Genomic DNA, 20,221 nt, shown 5'->3' on the forward strand with positions numbered 1-20,221 from the left:
ATTTTATTGTATATGTTATACCTCAAGAATAAAACTAAAAAATATAAAGCACAAAAGACTTGCGAACATGCAATTGATCTTTTAATTCTTTGTAACTTCAGATTTGCTATATCTTAATTACGATACTTGAGTGGCTTGAAACACTTTTTTGTTTCTTCTGTTTAATTATCTTTCAGTAAACTAAGTTATTTTAAAAGATCTTGTGATCTCCTTATAAGGCGAAAAAGGTTTTAACTTACCCATTTGCAAGTAAGATGGAGTAGTAATTATGTGTAGAATTTTGTAGAGTAACACACGATGCCATCTCTATGGGGCGGGATACAATACTGAAAACGTTTCTTTGACTTCGCCCTCTTCCGCCGCCTATTTTTACGGGGTACTTCTGGCAATGGTATTGAGAGAACAAATGGGTCGCTGAACTAAAGAACCTTTCCCAAAGATGCTATTATTCTATTTCCATCCCACAGATTGTCAAAATTCACTTTTTTTTTTTCTCGGAATGCCACTTGAGGGCAGTTGCTTGAGAAATATACCCAGTACACCTGATTTGTATACATTTAAAAAAAAGATTTGCTTTATGTTTTTATATCTCCCTGCGTATAAACTCCCAGTCTGACATTTAGGCTACTTTTAGTACAACCTCTCACTCTGCGACAAGTCAGGGCACCGCAGTTTGAAAAAACAAAACAAAACAAAACCCTACAAAACATCCGGTAAAAGGGGGGAAGACTACGACTCCCAGAATGCAGCGCGTCCTCGTCTTGCCCGGCGGCCCAATGATCAGACTCCGCGAGCCTCCTCTCGGCCCCGTTGGTCAGCTTGCCTGTCAGTGAGGAGAGAAACAGAAGGCTCGGGATGTCATATTTCCCGCCACCGCGAGGCGCCCCTCGGGAAAGCCGAAGTGGAAGAAGTTCTCGATTGGATGCTCGCTATTCTCGCGTAAGAGGAATCAGCCAATCAGAATGTGTATATCCTCCCGGAAAACCCCGCCCCCTCTCGACGTAGCCTTTGGTGGCGGGAAAAGTTCGGAAGTTTTCGCGCCGGGGCGGGGTCATCTGACGACCCTCCGCGCGGATCTGGGGGAAACGGTTCCCTAGCGGCGAGCATGGCGGGGATGGTGGTACTGGACGACATAGAGCTGCGAGAGGCGCAGAGAGATTACCTGGACTTCTTGGATGACGAGGTGAGGGAGGCGCGGGGGCGCGAGGCTCTGGCGCTTGGAGTCCCTGGGGACGCTGACGGGCCGAGGGAGGCCGCGGCAGATGCTGCTCCACGCGGGGCCGGGGCAGGGCCCGGAGCTCCCGGGAGGTCCGCCGAGCTTCCGGACTGTTGCGGCCGGGCCGGCGCCCTCAGGAGTCTTCCATTCCGGATCTCGGAACGTTTCTCGCGGTGGATTCCGTAGTTGGTTGGTCTCCTGTACGTGCAGCCTTGAGAGAGCGATCCTGTAACTCTCCGAAGTGCAGATGGTGGCGGGGTCTCGCGAAAGGCCACGGGTTTCTTTCAAGTGCGCACAAAATGGCAAAGCTCCCTTTGGCCTTTCGGAAATCACTCCCCGCTCTCCGAATTTGGAAGGAGTCGGGGGGGGGGGGGCGGGGCAGGGCGAATGCTGTAGAACGTAGTGACCCGCTACCTTAGACCTGCAGATTTTAAGGACTGATTTCCCAACGGGGCGGAAAAGACTTCCTAACTTGGTCGCATTCTTTTTCAATGCCAAAGGAGATGCAGAAGAGAAGTGTTTGCTATGCAGGCAAAGGGGGTTTTGTATGCCACCCAGGATTGGAAGCCACAGAATATTGGTAAAGCATCTTGAAAGGGTTGATAATGCTGGGTCTGTAAACAAATAGTAAGGCTCCCTATTACTTTAGGTCCGGATATGAGAGAACTCTTTCCCTGTTATACAGCAGATTGGGAAATAGAATATTTTAATTCCCTACGTAATTCTTAAATGAAAACTCATTTTAATATGCTAATTTACATTTTGACATGATTTTTACTTGTCCTTTTAGACTTATTATGAGCTTGTTTTAATTCCCCATTAGAAGTTCAGAAATGACTGCATACAGAAAAGCTGCAGATGGTAATAGGAATAATAGCAGGGACGTTGAGGAGATCATTATAACTCCTGCAACAGCCTCTTAGGGTGTATTTGGAATCTCATGCTAGTGAGTGAAAATGTGGAGAAATTTGAGGTCAGTTCTGCTGCAGAGATTGATTTATCTTGCTGTGAGAACTGCCTCTGTTTAAATACAACCCTATTTTTGAATTTGTGGCTATTGTGATATGTGGTGGTTATTTTGCAGGAAGACCAGGGAATTTATCAGAGCAAAGTTCGGGAGCTGATCAGTGACAACCAATACCGGTTGATTGTCAATGTAAATGACTTGCGCAGGAAAAATGAGAAGAGGGCTAACCGGTAAGTGGTAAGGGTTCCCAAGAGGTTATCCTGGCTCTGGGTGACAATGGCTCCCCTTTCTTTTCCCCGGATTGGAACAGGCTTCCCAGGAGAGGACCTGGATGAAATGTTTTTGGCCCTCATTGCCTCACCCGCTTCTGTTTTTCTCTTCTTCCCAAAGTAGGTGGTGGGTGTTTTCCTCTTTTTTTTTTAAGATTTTATTTATTTATTTCTCGGAGAGAAAGAGAGCGTACAAGCAGGGGAGCGTGAGGCAGAGGGAGAGGGAGAAGCAGGCTTCCCTCTGGGCAAGGAGCCCAATACGGGAGTGGATCCCAGGACCCTGGGATCATGACCTGGGCTGAAGGCAGCTGCTTAATCGACTGAGCCACCCAGACATCCCTGGTGTTTTCCTCTTAAGAGCTCCTCCTTCCATGTTTTAACTGAGTATCATTTCTGCATCTTTGAGAAGTTCAAGTTAGCTGTCAGTTATGTGTTTTACTGAGTCTTCTAGGACAGGAGGAGAAAGGCACTAGATTTTCACACTACTTTTATTTTTGAGGGTCGATTTTTTTCGAGTTTTTCTCTCTCTGCCTAATTATTTTCTCTCTCGTCCATGTCCAGCCTCCTGAGCAATGCCTTTGAGGAGCTGGTTGCCTTCCAGCGGGCTTTAAAGGATTTTGTGGCCTCCATTGATGCTACCTATGCCAAGCAGTATGAGGAGTTCTACATAGGATTGGAGGGCAGCTTTGGCTCCAAGCATGTCTCTCCCCGGACTCTTACCTCCTGCTTCCTCAGCTGTGTGGTCTGCGTGGAGGGCATTGTCACTAAGTGTGAGTGGCTTCAAGTCGGGGCTAAGGGAATGGAGGTGGGATAGCCCCTAAGGGGCTGGGGAAGCGGGAGAGGGCGAGTAGAGTTGGGTAGCATATAGCATCGAACTTAACAGGGTGAAGCTGGAAGGAGCTGTAGTGTGCACAATGATTAGGGGGTCCAGAATGCTGAACTCTGCTGAGCGTAGGGGAGTCTTGCTCTTGGCAGTCTTCTCATTCTAACTCTGAACTCCTGTCATTTCTTGGTCAGGATCAGTTGTACTTGAAGTTTTATATAGACATGTTGATGTTCTAAATATAAATATAAAAATGAATAAATGACAACTATTATTGAAACAGCTTAAACTAGTCAGAAGAACACAGTGTTAGAGTCATGATAGACTTGCCTGGGTCAGATTCTGTCACTGTCTAGTTTGCATGACTTCATATGCATGTTTTCCATTGCTAGGCTCTCTAGTTCGTCCCAAAGTCGTCCGCAGTGTCCACTACTGCCCTGCTACCAAGAAGACTATAGAGCGACGTTATTCTGATCTCACCACCCTGGTGGCTTTTCCTTCCAGCTCTGTCTATCCCACCAAGGTGAGGGGAAGGAATTAATTGGGCTTCTTGGGAGGTTGGAATCAAAGATGTCTGTTTTAATGCAAATAATTGAGTGATACCTGAAGTTTTCTGAAGTAAATCAGATGAACAGTAAGGATTAATCTAAAGGAAAGATTAATTGCTAACCAGAGTTTAATACGAAAGTCTTCAATTCTTATTTTTTTTAAAAAGAATAAATACTCTATAAAATTTGGCAGATTATGGAAGGATTGAAAAAAGTCATTAATCTACATAGATCTTTTAGCAAAGTTATATATAACTTTATGATCTACTTGAAGTAATATGGGAGAATACTTACACTATAATGTTACCATGAAATATTTGCGAATATTTTACTTTGGGTTGGGAGAAGAATGGCATTGGAAATGGCTTTATAGTGTTCAGATTGATCTGAACTGAGGACAATGTGAGGCTCTCTTAATGAAACAGAAGAGGATTAATGTTGGTTACTTGATGTCTGAATTCATTCTATCAAAGAATACCTGCCCCTGCCATCAAATTTTTAATTGAGGGCCACTGTATCCAAAGAATTGCTAAGCACTGTGGAGGATACAGATATGAGTGAGACCCAGTTCTTACTTTCAACGCAATTGATGCAGGAATCTTAAAACAAGAGTGAGTACCTTAGAATTATAACTGAAGCATACTTTAGAATCATTTAGTCTGTCTCCAGGTGAAATGCTGAGATTTGGAGAGGTTAGGTGACTTGCACATGGTCCAGTCCTTAGTGATGACCCTCAGGGCTAGGACCCAAGTCCTTTTAGTTTCAGGCCAGTTGCATTTTCTAAGTCACCCTGCTCTCTTCTTCAGTAAGATCCCTCCTTCTAGAATGTCTTCAGTAACTACCCAGAGAGTAGTCTTCTGCTGATTATTGGGGCCAAGCTTCTTTGCTCAAGACCTGAAATACACTGAACTCCTGGAGGTCATCTAATGTGGTACTGAAGAACATGGCTTTGGAGTTAATACTTGCCTGAAGTCCTGGCTCTGCAATTTCCTATGTGACTTGGGGAACTTATTTAACCTCTCCAGCCTCGGTTTCCTTATTTGTTACATGTGAAAGGTACCTGCTTTACTGAGTTGTTAGGATGATTACATGAGATAATCTCATAAGATAATAGCACAATACCTTGTACGTAGTAAGTACTCAATAAGTGGCAGCTCTTGTGTTTTTAGAAAATTCAAGTGGCAAGGAAGTAAAAGTTTAAAATGTTTTTACTAAAGTTCAATATACATACAGGAAAGTTTATATAAGTATGCAGCTCACTGAAATTTCACAAGCTGAAAATACCTGTAAAATCAGCCTCCAAACCAGGAAACAGAACCTTCCTAGCACTCAGAAATGTTTGAGGGCCAACACTCCCCAAGGTTAACCCTATCCTGATATCTAGCAACATGCAGTACTTTTGCCTGGTTTTTATATTTTATCTAAATATTGGGCTTCCTTTGTTCAACAGATGTTTTTGAGATTCATCCATGTTGTGTATAGGTGTATTTTATACATTTTCATTGCGGTATAGTATTCATTTGGGTTGATATACCACATTTATTTGACCATTCTGTTGATAGCATTTGGATATTTTCTAATTTTTGGCTCTTGGGAATAATGCTGCTGTGAACATTGTAATATGTGGCTTTGGAAGAATGTTTCTGTCGGATATTACCTAGGAGTGGAAATATTGTGTCATAGTACAGGGGAAATAAGAATCTTAATTTAGATATTAATATAGCCATGGTTCCCTCAGACTATAGTTGTCCCTTCCATTAGATGATTTGTTACTAGTACAGGTGGGAATGGAAAAAACTGGAGAAGACATTTGGCTTTTTTTGTTCCTAGATACTAAAATCTCATGAGGTCATTTCCAAATCATATTTATTTCCTACAAAAAATGAGTGTGGCATTTCTAACACCAGGATGAGATAGCAATGCTTTTCTGTGTGTCTTTTTCAGGACGAGGAAAACAATCCCCTCGAGACCGAATATGGCCTTTCTGTCTACAAGGACCACCAGACCATAACTATCCAGGAGATGCCGGAGAAGGCCCCAGCTGGTCAACTTCCCCGCTCTGTGGACGTCATTCTGGATGATGACTTGGTAGATAAAGTGAAGCCTGGTGACCGAGTCCAGGTGGTGGGGACCTACCGTTGCCTTCCTGGAAAGAAGGGAGGCTACACCTCAGGGACCTTCAGGTAAAGGGGCAGTTGTGAGGTATTTGGCATGCTGCTAGCAGCTTGCATTTCTGATAGTATTCTTGCTCTAGTTTGCCATATTCTGGAGCATGCATCAGACAGGTGGAGCAGTCTAGCTGCCTGGGAGATGGGATGCATCTTTTCCATCAGATAAAACTGGTAGTACTATCTTATGCTAAAAGTGGGAGTTACCGGTAACATGATTATAGCCTCTTGGCTTATGTGAGTTTCTCACGTATTCTCACCTCCTCCTCATCCACACTTCTGTCTGAAGGAAGATCTGTGGGGCAGCAGAGGATAAATTCCTGAGGTGAAGAATCATCATCATATTTGTGTCGCAGACTAAGAGAGAATCAATTTGTTGAATTCAGAACAACTTGGCTTTTTTCTCTTTATTGTTTTCTGATTTGCTGTTGGCTCTGATGTTAGGAATTGAAAACCTCAGGCTTCTTATTCCCCTCTTTGTCCCAGGACTATCCTGATTGCCTGTAACGTGAAGCAAATGAGCAAGGACGTTCAGCCTTCATTCTCTGCTGAGGATATAGCCAAGATCAAGAAGTTCAGTAAAACTCGTTCTAAGGTCCGAGCATCTTTTAGGGATTTGAGGGTGGGGATGGATTTGTTAGGGTTGTGTTTTGCATGGGCCGCCTTTCGTCTTTATACTGGATCAGGAGGAGGGTCAAGGTTTTTTCTCTAAAGGATGTGGTGTTGGCTTTTAGTTTGACCCAGTCAGCAAGTAAAAGGGTGTTTTTGCCGTTTAATATTTCTGTTTTGTTACCTGCTGGGCTGCTAAGTGAACCTAAAGAATAAGAGAATATCAATGTACCAGTAAGTCCATATGGAAGACAGTAGTGCTGCGTTGTTACTTTAGTTTAAGATAGGTTGTTTTTGTTTTAGTTCTCCAATTTGTTTTTCTTTTTAAAGACAAAATGTCCATAGGTAGAATTGAAGAAAATACAGTTGACCCTTGTACAACACGAGTTTGAGCTCTGTGGGTTTGCTTGCTTGTGGGTTTTTTTCTGATAAATACAGTATGGTACTATAAATATGTTTCTCTTCCTTATGATTTTCTTCATGACATTTTCCTTTCTGTAGCTTACTTATTGTAAGAATACAGCATATAGTACATATCAAATACAAAAATATGTTAATTGACTGCTTTTGTTATTGGTAAGGTGAGGTCAGCGGTGGGGTATGGTAAAGTTTTGAGGGGATCAAAAGTTATATGTAGATTTTGGACTGCATGGGGGGTTGGCACCCCTAACTTCTGCATTGTTCAAGGGTCATCTGTGTATGCCTGTGTGATTAAGGTTACTGAAAAAACAAACCAAGCCAAACCAAAACAAAAGGTTACTGGAATCGCATTATACATTCTTATTAAACTTAAAGTGTTTTGAACCTGGAAATACTTTTTTCTTAAATATTAAACCTCTAAGGAGGTTTTGGAATACAGGCTTTCTCTTTATCTGTTCTGACAATGGTCTGTTCAGTGTACAGTTAAAAACAGTGTCTACATTTGTGGAGTTCTTCAAGCATTTTTATAAGCTAAAGTATAAAGCAGAGCTCAGCAAAACCCCACTGAATCTCACTAGGCTTTTCACATCTTTGGTTATTCCTCCTGTAGGATATCTTTGACCAGCTGGCCAGGTCATTGGCCCCTAGCATCCATGGGCACGACTATGTTAAGAAGGCAATTCTCTGCTTGCTCTTGGGAGGGGTGGAACGAGACCTTGAAAATGGCAGCCACATCCGTGGGGACATCAATATTCTCCTGATCGGTATGGCATTGGGGATCAGATTCTTGGTCTTCCCTTGTGGAGTGTGCTTGTGGGAATCTATAATCTGTAAGATTGTGTATTCTCTACCTGGTGTATTTCATTTCCATCAAAGGGCAGAAGACTAAAATGAACCTTTTCTTACTATTCTCATTTTTGTATTTCCTGATTTATAATGTCTAAAATATATTCTTCCTGTAACTTGCCATTACAAGTGAAAGGAATATTATTTACAACCAGTTACTGTGAATTTCTGTTACGCCAAGAGCTGTACTAGAAAAGTAGAACTTGCTGGGGGTCGGGGGGAGGAGTTTCCTAGCAAGTCACCACTGCCCCATCCAATTACAGGGGACCCATCGGTTGCCAAGTCTCAGCTTCTACGCTATGTTCTGTGCACTGCTCCCCGGGCTATCCCCACCACTGGCCGGGGCTCCTCTGGAGTGGGTCTGACAGCTGCTGTCACTACAGACCAGGAAACCGGTAAGGGTCTAAGGGTCTTTGGCAAAAGTCCAGCAGTGAGATCAAGCATAGTTTCCTTGAGTTTGCTCTTGGGAAGCTTGTACTGGGAAGATACACTAGAAAGGTTAGTTTGAGCCAGGCAGTAGAAGACTGAGTATCCTCTGGCAATAGGGGGTGAATTATTTAAGTCTTTGGGTGGCCCTCTATGGATAAGAATGTCTCCTAGAAGACAGTTTTTGAAGGAGAAACCTTTGCAAATTGGAAGGGAAATAAAAATGGAGATTGTGCTATTTTATAAGTTGGAGAAAGGGATTTGAAGACTAGTGAAAAGAGAGCAGAGATCTAGTTGGGGAATCACTTGAGGATGAAGATAGAGAATCGATGAAAGAAGTTTGTTGGAGGCTGGCTACTTAGGGATCATTCAGATTGGAGGTAAAGAGGTTGACCCATGAGGGTTTTTCTCTGAGTCTCTAGGAACTGACTGCTCCTCACTGTATTCTCATGAACAACATTGAGTGCTTAGGAAGGAGATTGAAATCTCTCCCCTCGTCTTCTACAACCTGGATAGTAAAACGTATCTTTACCTCCTTTCGTAGGGGAGCGCCGGCTGGAAGCAGGGGCCATGGTCCTTGCTGACCGTGGTGTGGTTTGCATCGATGAATTTGACAAGATGTCCGATATGGACCGCACGGCCATCCATGAAGTGATGGAGCAGGGTCGAGTCACCATCGCCAAGGCTGGCATCCATGCTCGGTTGAATGCCCGCTGCAGTGTTTTGGCAGCTGCCAACCCCGTCTATGGCAGGGTGAGTGGAATCAGGCACTTTACCGTTATCCTCACCTTTGTTTGGTTTTGCTGAGTAGCTGGGCCATGAAGTTGATTCTTGGTGTCCTGGAGGAATAATAGGCCAAAGATTAAGTTAAGCTCATCCCTCGTTTTGCTGTTGTCCTTGATTTAGGGCAGTGGTTTGTCACTTTTTCATCCACATCAGAATCCCCTGGAAAGTTATTTATTTAAAATAACTTTAAAAATACAAAGAAGAAAACAAAAGTGACCTGCACTCAAAACCCAGTAACCTGTATTGCCATTACAACAAAGGTACCATATGCAGATGGTTAGATGTATAAACAGAACAGGGAGTGCAGTATGGGCATTAAAAGCCTTCCTTTGCTCTCCTATCCCTTCTCTGAGAGATAACCACTAACAACTCTTGAGTGGGGAAACAAAAACTTAAGTGTGTACCAACAACCATAATGGCTCCTTGTTACCAAATTCGTCTGTTTATCTTTGTTTTTCACTATGATGATCATGTGCTAAGGTGTATCTTTTATATTTATCCAGTTTGGAGTTTGCCGAATTTTGCTTTTCTTTTTTCTTTTTTTTTGGGGGGGGCAGCTGTCTTATATTCCATTGTATGGCTTTACAGTAATTTGTTTAGTTTCTTTGATGGGCATTTGGCATTTTCCCTTTTCCCCCTTGCTATTATGAAATGAAGTTGCAGTGAATATCCCTTTATATGTATTTTGTTACACATATCTGTATGATAAATGCCTAGTAACAGAATCGCTGGATTAAAGAGTTATATGCATTTTCATTTTGGTAGAGATTGCCAAATTGCCCTCTTTAAAGATTGTACCATAATACTACTATTAACTAAGATTTACAAGTAATTTGCTTTTATCCTCACGATAACCTTGTGGGTAGGTAGTTGTTATCCTTATCTTACAGGTGAGAAAATGGAGACATAAAAAATTAAGTAACTTACTCAAGAGTTGCAAACTAGAAAACGGCAGAGTCAGGATTTGAACCCAGAGCCCATACTGTGCTCTGGCAATTTACAATTCCACAGTGTATGGGGTTACCTGTTTTTGTGGAGTTTTTTAAACATGCAGGTGCCTGGTCCCCAGTCCAGGGTTTCTGAATTCAAATCTTTGGGTTGGGGCTTTTGGTAGCTATGGTTTAGAAAGGCTCCATAGGTTGGTGATAGTGCATAGCTTGGGTTGAGATCCTTGGTTTTTAGATTAATGGTAACATATGTTTATGTCATCCTGAAGAATTATATTGGGAAATGTAGGGAGAAAATGGCTGGTCCTGAAATGGGAACGTGGTCAGAATCATTATTAATGTTACCCACAAGGATGTTAGACCCCTGACTGTGAAGTGTCTGCGGCTCGGTAGCCTCAGAGGCCCAGAATTGAAAGATAAAAAAGTATAGCGGTTCTTGAGTCCCAGGGAAGATCTCCCTTGATCTTTAAGACTTTATGATTTATAGATTATCGACCATTTTCGTTGCGATTTTACTCATTACCTTCTGAGTAAGGGACGCCAAAGTTTCCAAGTGTTTTTGGCTTAGCCAGCTTGTCAGTTACAGGCAGGGGAGAAGGATTCATCTGTCAGGTTAGTCCTGCTCTGGGAATGGCGGGAGCAGATAAAGCTTGGGAAGGAGGACGCTGGTTTCGAGACCTACGATAAGCTTATTAGCGGCACCTCATCTAGGAGGGGGGCTCTGAGTTCGCTCAGGTCTCCCGAAGCTTCAGTGAGGAAGGGTTGCAGACAGACGAACTGAGTAAGTATTTTAATCGCTTTAAATAGCCTCCTTATCCTCCCTTCCCATTGATGTCGCCTCCACTTTCCTTTTTCCTTCCGTTGCACAGTATGATCAGTATAAGACCCCCATGGAGAACATTGGGCTGCAGGACTCACTGCTATCCCGGTTTGACTTGCTCTTCATCATGCTGGATCAGATGGACCCTGAGCAGGATCGGGAGATCTCGGACCATGTCCTTAGGATGCACCGTTACAGGGCCCCCGGGGAACAGGACGGCGATGGTGAGGCCGAGGGAAGAGTCAGACTGATTAACGGAGGGGCACCTAAACAGATGCGGTTATTCTCAGACCTGGCCCAGGTCGTGGTGGGTGTTTCTGTTTCTGGGTTGATGTTGAAGGTGCCTTTGCCTGCGTGACCACTCCCTTCTTGCTCTCTGGGAGTTATTGAAAGGTGTGTCTTTTGTCCATTTCTGGGTCTAGGAACACCTTTGAGCATCTTCTGGGAGCTAGGTGGTTCCACCTTTCTTATTTGTGGGCTCCACGTGTCTATGTGTCTTTGCTTTATTAGTATTTTCTCTCTTAAGAAGAAGCAATTTCTTACTCTCCTTTCTCCCAACTTGGGTTTTCCAGCTATGCCTTTGGGTAGTGCCGTGGATATCCTGGCCACAGACGATCCCGATTTTAACCAGGAAGACCAGCAGGACACCCAGATTTATGAGAAGCATGACAACCTTCTGCATGGGACTAAGAAGAAAAAGTGAGCATTCTTCATACTTCTCCCTTGAGGGAACCTGAGATTTCTGTCATATTAGCATGTTTTTATGTGCTGCCCAGGCAAGATCATGCTTGGATTCGTAGCCATGTGGCCCTGTTTTCTTTTCTGGATCCCACACTTAGATACTTCTTTTCCTGGCCAGTTGCCTTGTGTTTGTGGCGAATGGGTTTAGGTTCTCATCTTCCTAAAAGGAAGGCTTTGACAACATGCTCAACTGATGGTGGGTATATTATGTTATCCTTGTATGTGAAGTACTGCACAAGTCTTTTAGCCGTTTGTGACAAGCTGCTGTTAAAGGGACAGTAGATGGCATGCCCTGGGTGCTGTGCAGGTGGATTTGGATAAGGGAGACTAAGGTTCGAGTCACAAAATGGGAGATCTTATACCTTATTTAGGGCTGTGGTGCAGTAGGAAGCAAATAGATTCAAACGTGTCATTTAAGAACATGGAATTTAGAGTCAGAAAACTGAATTTAAGTCTTCTCTGAGCTGTAGTTTTTAACCTATTAAATAGGGCAAATAATACCTAAACTTTTACCTCACAAGTACCTAAGTAATAGCTACAGAATTCAATTGATATACGTGAAAGGGTCTCGTACACGTTCTATATAAGTGGGATTTATGATAACGTATTTTAGATTGTATCTCTGCCACTTGACCTTGCCTTCTCTGAGGAGAGGCCAAGCCCCCAGCCTAGTCAGGTGCCGAGGTGTGGCAGAGAAGAAGAATACACTGTGTGTGCCTGCAGGGAGAAGATGGTGAGTGCAGCGTTCATGAGGAAGTACATCCACGTGGCCAAAATCATCAAGCCCATCCTAACTCCGGACTCGGCTGCCTACGTTGCAGAAGAGTACTCACGCCTGCGCAGCCAAGACAGCATGAGCTCAGACACTGCCAGGGTGAGTCCCCACAGGGAAGTTGGACCTGGGAATTCTTGAAGTCGAAGGCTGAGGAGTTCCTGTTATCTGGGTGCTCTGGAAGCATTTCAACTTAGGGATTCCTCACCTTTTTGTTTCTGGTCTGAAGGGCTTCTTGTTCTCCCAATTCTAATCATTTCCTTCTACAAAGGAAAATGAAGTGAGAACACCTTTATCTCATTAGTTCAGAGGACATCGGCTTCCAGAAGCTGTGATTCCATTCAGCAAACATAAGGAGCCACTACTGGGAACTGAACTGGTGTCTGTTCTTACATGCAGGGTTAAAATAGGAAGAGCTCTCCTCAGAGAACTCAGATCTGGAACTTAGGAGGCAGGAAGGTAGATGGAAAGATCATATATGCCTGTTTATAAATATCAACCACAGTGTGGTACCTAAAAGGAAATGAATGTGAAAGATGATTAGAGTGAGTTTAGATGAAGAAGCTATTAGTTTTTCCTTTAGACTTTATAGAAGGGGTATGAATTTGAGGGAAGAGTGTGTGGTATTAGAGCTGGACTTTGACAAATGATTAGTTGGGTAACCATAATGGTTAGCCAAAGCCGTTTCTAGAAATCTGCCTGTGAATTTATCTAAACTCTTTGGGGCAGTAGAGTTCATACAGGATTTCATGGCAGAAAGACCCAAGTCCAAGACCGTTGTTACGTGCTGTAGACATAGACTCTTGGATTTAGACATGATCCCAGGTCACCTATTCCAGCCTCACACCCAGACAGGCATTCCATCTTCTGGAATTTCTGCAAAGACTTCCTTGACATCTCCAGTGGCAGCATGTCCGGCACATCACTGCATTGAAATGTTAGAATATTCTTCTATTTATTGGGCTTAAACCCATGGGGCTTAATTTTGTTTTCTGGGGATTGTGTATGACTTGTCTTCTTCAGATTAAGCAGCCCCTTTTCTTTTTAATTGTTTCCCTCACCATGTGAACATGTTCCAGTGTGTCAGAAGCCTTCTCATTGAACAAAACACTGTTTTAGTTGTGGTCTTAGTGGGTCTGGTAAATCTCTCACTTTGGATTCTGTAGTTCTGCTAATGCAAGCTGGGATTTCACTTGCTTTTTAGGTTATCCGGGAATTGGACCTTATAATGGAGTGTGTAACTGCCATACTCTGGTAGCTTTTAAATCATTTTAAAAGATTTGGTGAATTTATTTAAAAGTGAATATATTTGTTTTTGAATGTGGGATGGGGTATTGTTTATACCATTCCATGGGGTATAAATAATACCCCATCCCATGATGATTTGGGAAACTTGAAAGTAGAAGTGACCAGATCAAGGATTATACAATGGGAGATGTGGGGGTATGACAGAAGGAACTAGCCCTCTGTTCTGATCCCAAGTCTTCAGCTAATTTTTGGGCCTGCACAGATTTCTTCACATCTCAGCTCACAGTTTTTTTTATCCATGAAATGAGAAGGTTGGATAATGTCAGGGTTGCTTAACTAGGTGGGCACATCATAATCACCTGAAACTTAAAGAGAATACACGTCCAGTCCTAAACATAGACATTCTGATTCATTAGGTCAGAGATGCCATTCAGCCAATAGCATTTAAAAAAGATAGAAGCACACCAGTTTGGTATGCACCCACCCCCATGAGAACCACTTGATGAGAACATGCCAGAATTCTGTTCATCCTCTGGACTTGAATTTATCCAACTTTAAAAATTTGTCCTCAGATGACCTCTTTCACGCCCTTCCTTTAGTGTGACCTTGCCCAAGGTCACTTGAAACGCCGAGTCCTATTTCCTCAACTATAAAATTTGGAGAAGTTATCGAGAGTGTTAAACAATGCAGTTGATACAAAAGCAAAGTTCCTGGAGCATTGCAGATTGGCAGTAAAGGATTATTTTTCCTCCTTCACTATTGTAGTCTTTCTAGCCTTTTTTCTTTCCAGCTGTAAGATGCCTCATTTTCTTCTTCCTTGTTCACCTACCCTTTTCTCCCTCGACACTCATATTTCCTTGGCTGTTTTTATTTTTGTGAATTTTATGTGGTGTTTATACAGAATACAGAACTCTGAATCCTTTGCTTTTACTTCCTAGAGTCATTCCGGTAGTATCTTTGTCCTTTTTTGTACAGTGGGAATGATAGGCAAGCCTAAGGAATTCTGGACAAGTAATCCTCCCTTGTTTTGTTCCCCAGACATCACCAGTTACAGCCCGGACGCTGGAGACTCTGATTCGATTGGCCACAGCCCATGCCAAGGCGCGCATGAGCAAGACCGTGGACCTGCAGGATGCAGAGGAAGCTGTGGAGTTGGTCCAGTATGCTTACTTCAAGAAGGTGAGGGTTCACATGGTTGGGCCTGAGAGCTCCTTCTGAGTAAATGTTGGTGCTTGGGCTGCCCAGCCCTCCATGGTGACACCTGCATTTAGGTCATCAGTGGAAAGCAGCATCTAGCTGGGAAGCTTTAAAATACTGATGCAAGAGGCCCCAGAGATTCTGGTTTCATTGGTGTGCTGCACCATCAGTTGACTGCTTCTTTGCCTATTCATACTTCCTTTGTCTCCTAAAAAAGTAGATGTTTCCAAAGGATTAACCTGGGTGATCTTCCTCTTCCCTCTGTACCTTTTCCTTTGCCAGTCTCTTCAAGTATCCCATTGGCATCTCAAAACTCACATCAAAAGTTGAACTCTCGGGACTCCTGGGTGGCTTAGTTGGCTAAGCGTCTGCCTTCGGCTCAGGTCGTGATCCCAGGGTCCTGGGATCGAGTCCCACATCTGGCTCCTTGCTCAGTGGGGAGCTGCTTCTCCCTCTGCCTGCCACTCCCCTGCTTGTGCGTTCTCACTGTCACTCTCTCTCTCACACACAAATAAATAGATAAAACAATCTTAAAAAAAAAAAAAGTTGAACTCTCAAACTTGGACCTGTCATTCTGTTTTTGCTTCTGCTTGTAACATTGTTTCTTTCATTTTAGACACCAAGCCTTGAAGCCTTCACTGTCTTTTCCTTGTTGCCCATCTCCTCTCCAGTTTAGTGAACCGTAGCCCTCTGGGGTTTAGTTGTGGGTCTGATAGGCTTTTTCTGGCTTACTCTTTTTGCTAGGGTGGGAGTTACCTTAAATTTAAATTAACCACCTGATCTATAAAGAAATGGATTGTTTTCCACCTAACCGTTATGGGCTGGACTTTTTTTTCATTCACTTCTTTGTTCCTTAAATACTCATTAAGTATCTACTATGTCAAAGGAATTGAACATACCTCTCAGCATTTTTTTTTTTTAAAGACTTATTTATTTTAGAGAAAGCCCAGGAGGAGGGGCAGAGGGACAGGGAGAGAGAATCACAAGCAGACTCCCTGCTGAACAAGGAGTCGATACGGGGCTTAGTCCCATGACGCTGAGATCATGACCTGAGCTGACACCAAGAGTTGGACATTTAACCGACTGAGCCAGCCAGGCGCCCCACCTCTCAGCATTTTTAAAGATGGGCAGCAGCCTATTCCTCTGCCCCCAGTTCTGGGACTCAGGGACGAAAGAAGCTCGCTCAGTCATTAGACCCATGAAGTTATTTCTGCTGATGGTGTAGAAGGGACTCTTACTCAGAGTTTTTCATTCAGTTTCCCAGCATCAGTGACCCTTCCCACCCACCCATGCTTGGCTTGGTCTTAGGTTCTAGAGAAGGAGAAGAAACGAAAGAAGCGAAATGAGGGTGAATCAGAGACAGAGGATGAAGAGGAGAAAAGCCAGGAGGATCAAGAGCAGAGGAGCAAGAGGTAAGGCTGAGCGAAGAGAAAGGAGACAAAGACATAAGTTGGGGGAGGGGAGGGAGGTGGATCAGTACTGCTGGTTGACATCAAGGTGTTGTTGGGAAAGGGTGCCTAGGTCTGTAGGGTTGGAGGCCACCGACAACCTAGGCAAAGTAGAGAGCTTAGCTAGCCCCTCTGTTCTTTCATATGCTGCCTTTTTTGTTGTTGTTTAAGATTTATTTATTTTAGAGCGAGAGAGCGACCTTGTGTGCACATGGCGGGGTAGGGGGGTGAGGGCAGAGAGAGAAACTTTAGTAGACTTCCATGCTGAGCATGGAGCCTGATGCAGGGCTTGATCCCCTAACCCTGAGATCAGGGCCTGAGCAGAAACTTAAGAGTCTTGGATGCCTAACCACCTGTGCCCCTCAGGCGCCCCTGGTAGGATGCTTTTGACCTCTTTCCTGCTAAAGAAATGCTAAGTAGCAGGAGCACACTGACTCAGACAGATTTTTGAGTGTATTTTGCAGAATCCTTTCCTCATGGTATTCATGCTTGTGATTGAATGTCTAAGGTGGCTGATAGAGAAAAAGAGCATTGGGAAGCAGGGCCTGTTTGTGTTCTAGTCCAGAGACTTTTGGTCTCTTTCAAGAAAAAGTAACAATTTATGTAGGCCTGGGCCTAGCATTTTGCTTTGATTGTAGATTGTTCTAGTTCTTTTTCTCTGGTCAGAGGCCCAGGATGGATTTCTCCCAAGCCGTTCTCTTAACTGCTATGGGTATTTTAGGAGGAGGACTCGTCACTCTGATGCCAAAGATGGGGACTCCTATGACCCCTATGACTTCAGTGACACAGAGGAGGAAATGCCTCAAGGTGAGTGACTGTCTCCTGTTAATAAAGAGGTGGTTCCTTTGACTGCTAACTTTAGTTGCTCTGTGTACTACATTTTCTGGTGCGTTGCCATTTGGTGTCCTGCTCAGGGCCCTGTGTCCCAAGAGGTTTGTCCCAAGAAAACCTTGGGAAACCCAGTCAAAACTTTGGAAACTGGGCTTTGCTCAGTTGCTGCTTCCTTCCTGAGGAACTGCACTCTTTGCCAAGCCTGGCATAAGCATCTCAGATAACATATGTTGCGGGTCTCTTGCCCGACTCATTTTCTTCACCCTGGCTGGTTCCAGAAGAACCCTAGGAAGTGGGTGTTCAGTAGGCTCAGTGAGGTGTGGGGAGTGGAGATTATTTTCCTGGTGTCTGTGGAAATGGAAGTGGCTTCACCGTGTTGTTTTCCCATTATCTGCAACCATTTATCCTCTGAAGTGCACACTCCAAAGACAGCCGACTCACAGGAGACCAAGGAGTCCCAGAAGGTGGAATTGAGTGAATCCAGGTGAGTAGAAAGGTGGTTTTTAAAATGGTATTATTTCTCAATGTGCAGGAAGCTCTAAATTTGACTGTTGGGGGATACCTATACTGTATTAACACTTAAATCGATCTTGCCTGAGAGCTTTTGGGTTTGTATACTTCTCCTTTATCCATCTTCTGACTTGGACAGGTTGAAGGAGTTCAAGGTGGCCCTCTTGGATGTGTTCCGGGAAGCTCACGCACAGTCAGTGGGCATGAATCGCCTCACAGAATCCATCAACCAGGACAGAGAAGAGCCCTTCTCTTCAGCAGAGATCCAGGCTGCGCTGAGCAAGATGCAGGATGACAACCAGGTCATGGTCTCCGAGGGCATCATCTTCCTCATCTGAGGATAACTCATCTCTGAACTTTGGGGGCTGTGCCAAGAATGTTTCTTCCATATTTCCTCTCCCTGCTCCTGCCAGTCTTTGCCTTCATTTCCTGAATAACAGTGTTAATTGAACCGAAGTTGAGGGACATGTGACAAAGCTGAGCTTTGGGAATGGGCAATGAAAGCTGCTGTGGGGTGAAGAGAAGAAAGTGGGCAAGGACTAAGACTGTTGTATCTTCATTCATTCATTCATTCTTATCTCCCACCCAGAACAAACCAAACCATTGTTCGTGGTAAATAACATATAACCACTGAGAATATGGGGGGAGCACAGCTGGTTTCTGCTCATCCTTTCCTTGTTTGTTGGCTGTTTTTTCTTTCCTGAGCACATTGGTCTGGAATAGTCTTTGGGTTGTTCTGTGCTGGTGGGAGTGAAGCTCTGAAGCAAGTCATGAAGGCAAGAAAGCTTTCTTTTCTGTAGCACCAGTTAAAACTAATACATATTTCTGGCTTAAGTGTCCAACACATTGAATAAACTTAACCTATTTTTATATTATATACATGGCCTTAATACTGTGTTGCTTTTGTCGACACCTTTAATTTTGTTTTCCTTGAAAGCTCAGCCCTGCAGGATTTTCTGCTTCCACATTTGCACCAAGTCACCACACGGTGGCAGCAGGCTGCTGTGCTGTCCTTGGGGCTTAGGTCTAGAGGCAGTTTTCTTCCTCAGTGACGCCAGCATTTATTTATCAGTTAAAGTTATGCAAGCCAAACTGCCAATTTGGAATAGCTAAATGGCCACAGGAGGCCAGCAAGTGAAAATCAGGAGAGTTGACCCTTTGCCTGCCTTTTTGGAGCCTGAATCAAAGCCCATTCATAGAGAAGTTAATATCTGCTATATCAGACATCTCAATATTATGAGTTCTGGCCCATAAAGAGATCCCCTTACAGGATCCTCGTGAAACTACTTGCACCTGGATGTTCAGCTCTTCATCTTTTTGCGCAGAAGTTTGTGGAGGGGCCTGGGTGGTTCCTTTCCTGCTGTAATGCTCTGAGTGGCTTCCAAAGAACTTAAAAAAAAGTGTGACTTTATGGGGACCTGCATCACATGAACTGGAAGCTGCTCTGTAAAGGAGGTTGTGTTGGTTCTAAGATTGGTGAAGTACTTCCTTCTTCCTTTTTATTTTATTTTTTTAAATTAATTTTTTTTTGATGTCATGTTCCATGATTCATTGTTTGCATATAACACCCAGTGTTCCATTCAATATGTGCCCTCTTTAATACCCATTACCAGGCTAACCCATCCCCCCCACCCCCTTCCTTCTTCCTTTTTGATGAGGGGGGAACACCTTATCCTGAAACCATGGGGCAGAAGATGGGGAGTTCTAGTTTCAACTTTGATTTTTTTTTTCCCCCAGATGTGAAATCCAAGTCCTGTTGGAAGTAATCTAGAGAGTCAGGAGAAGGCAGGGGTAGAATCTGACATGAATTGAGCCCTGGCTCAATGAGTCCTATATTGTGCTCTACTCAGCAGTGAGTGTAAATAGGACTGCATGCTCTTGAGGTACCGGTTAGGGATTTATATCTAATGTGTCAATGAGAAATTTTAAAATCCAGTGGGGGCATACACAATAAGAACTGTAGGAATGGAGGGAGGGGGCATGAGTGTATCAAAAAGGGGTCTGGGCTACCATGGGGTACTGATATGAAGAGAAGGGGGTCTCAAATGATCATTTCCAGAAAGGTCCAACATTTTGTCAGTAGAACTCTTGCTCTCTATCCTTCACACCTGGAGAAACTTGAGGCAGAGAAGGAGAGTAGGCAGATCTAGCAGTCTGTAGTAGCTGTAAAGCTGTTTACCTTGCTGACTTTTCAGCGCTCTACAAGCTAACCAAAAGAATGGAAGGGAGAAGATCGTGTATTCTGTAGCCACAATAAATGCTAATTGGATTGAATTGACTGTTAGGAACTCAATGACTCTTTATATCAGGATTTTAAAAACGTGTGTGTGTGTAGTTTCCCAACTTAGAGTAACGTTTAAAGAAGTTGGTAAGCATTTAAAGGATTTAGTCTACTACTCAGTGTCCTTATGTTTCTCTTCCTGCTGCAGGCATTGACCAGCCGCTTATGTAGGGGTGACCTCTCTGCAGGTCATTCTCCCCTGAGGGTGTCACTGCCACACACAGTGCTGAGATCCGTGATGGCCCAGATTCACCAGGACAAAAAAAAAAAAACAAAACACCATTATCTATATACTTCACTCAAAAAGAGAAGTCTGTTTACATTTAATTTTGCCATTGAAATAATTAA

At 43.6% G+C, this 20,221-nt stretch overlaps 1 protein-coding gene across 1 annotated transcript; it reads left to right on the plus strand.

Moving 5' to 3' along the window:
• The first annotated feature begins 981 nt into the window (after positions 1 to 981).
• Positions 982 to 18,469, plus strand: MCM3 (minichromosome maintenance complex component 3). The gene is made up of 17 exons (XM_028097497.2): positions 982 to 1,183; positions 2,301 to 2,413; positions 3,014 to 3,222; positions 3,668 to 3,798; positions 5,768 to 6,006; positions 6,478 to 6,586; positions 7,631 to 7,784; positions 8,130 to 8,261; positions 8,837 to 9,045; positions 10,895 to 11,069; positions 11,418 to 11,544; positions 12,310 to 12,460; positions 14,645 to 14,785; positions 16,112 to 16,215; positions 16,973 to 17,058; positions 17,497 to 17,566; positions 17,732 to 18,469. Exons 1-17 carry the CDS (start codon positions 1,106 to 1,108, stop codon positions 17,928 to 17,930), a joined length of 2,427 nt encoding a protein of 808 aa, XP_027953298.2. The 5' UTR covers positions 982 to 1,105; the 3' UTR covers positions 17,931 to 18,469.
• Positions 18,470 to 20,221: the final 1,752 nt, after the last annotated feature.

This window comes from Eumetopias jubatus, unplaced genomic scaffold (genome assembly GCF_037043125.1).
Source record: "Eumetopias jubatus isolate StellerSeaLion01/CBP00866 unplaced genomic scaffold, mEumJub1_p1.0 scaffold_6, whole genome shotgun sequence".
Lineage (NCBI taxonomy): Eukaryota > Metazoa > Chordata > Mammalia > Carnivora > Otariidae > Eumetopias > Eumetopias jubatus.

Excerpts from the sequence above, each read along its gene's own strand:
- MCM3 (XM_028097497.2), top strand. The coding sequence starts at position 1,106 with ATGGCGGGGATGGTGGTACTGGACGACATAGAGCTGCGAGAGGCGCAG. Across the intron at positions 6,007-6,477 it reads TACACCTCAGGGACCTTCAG|GACTATCCTGATTGCCTGTA; the intron begins GTAAAGGGGCAG and ends TCTTTGTCCCAG. Across the intron at positions 11,070-11,417 it reads CGGGGAACAGGACGGCGATG|CTATGCCTTTGGGTAGTGCC; the intron begins GTGAGGCCGAGG and ends TGGGTTTTCCAG.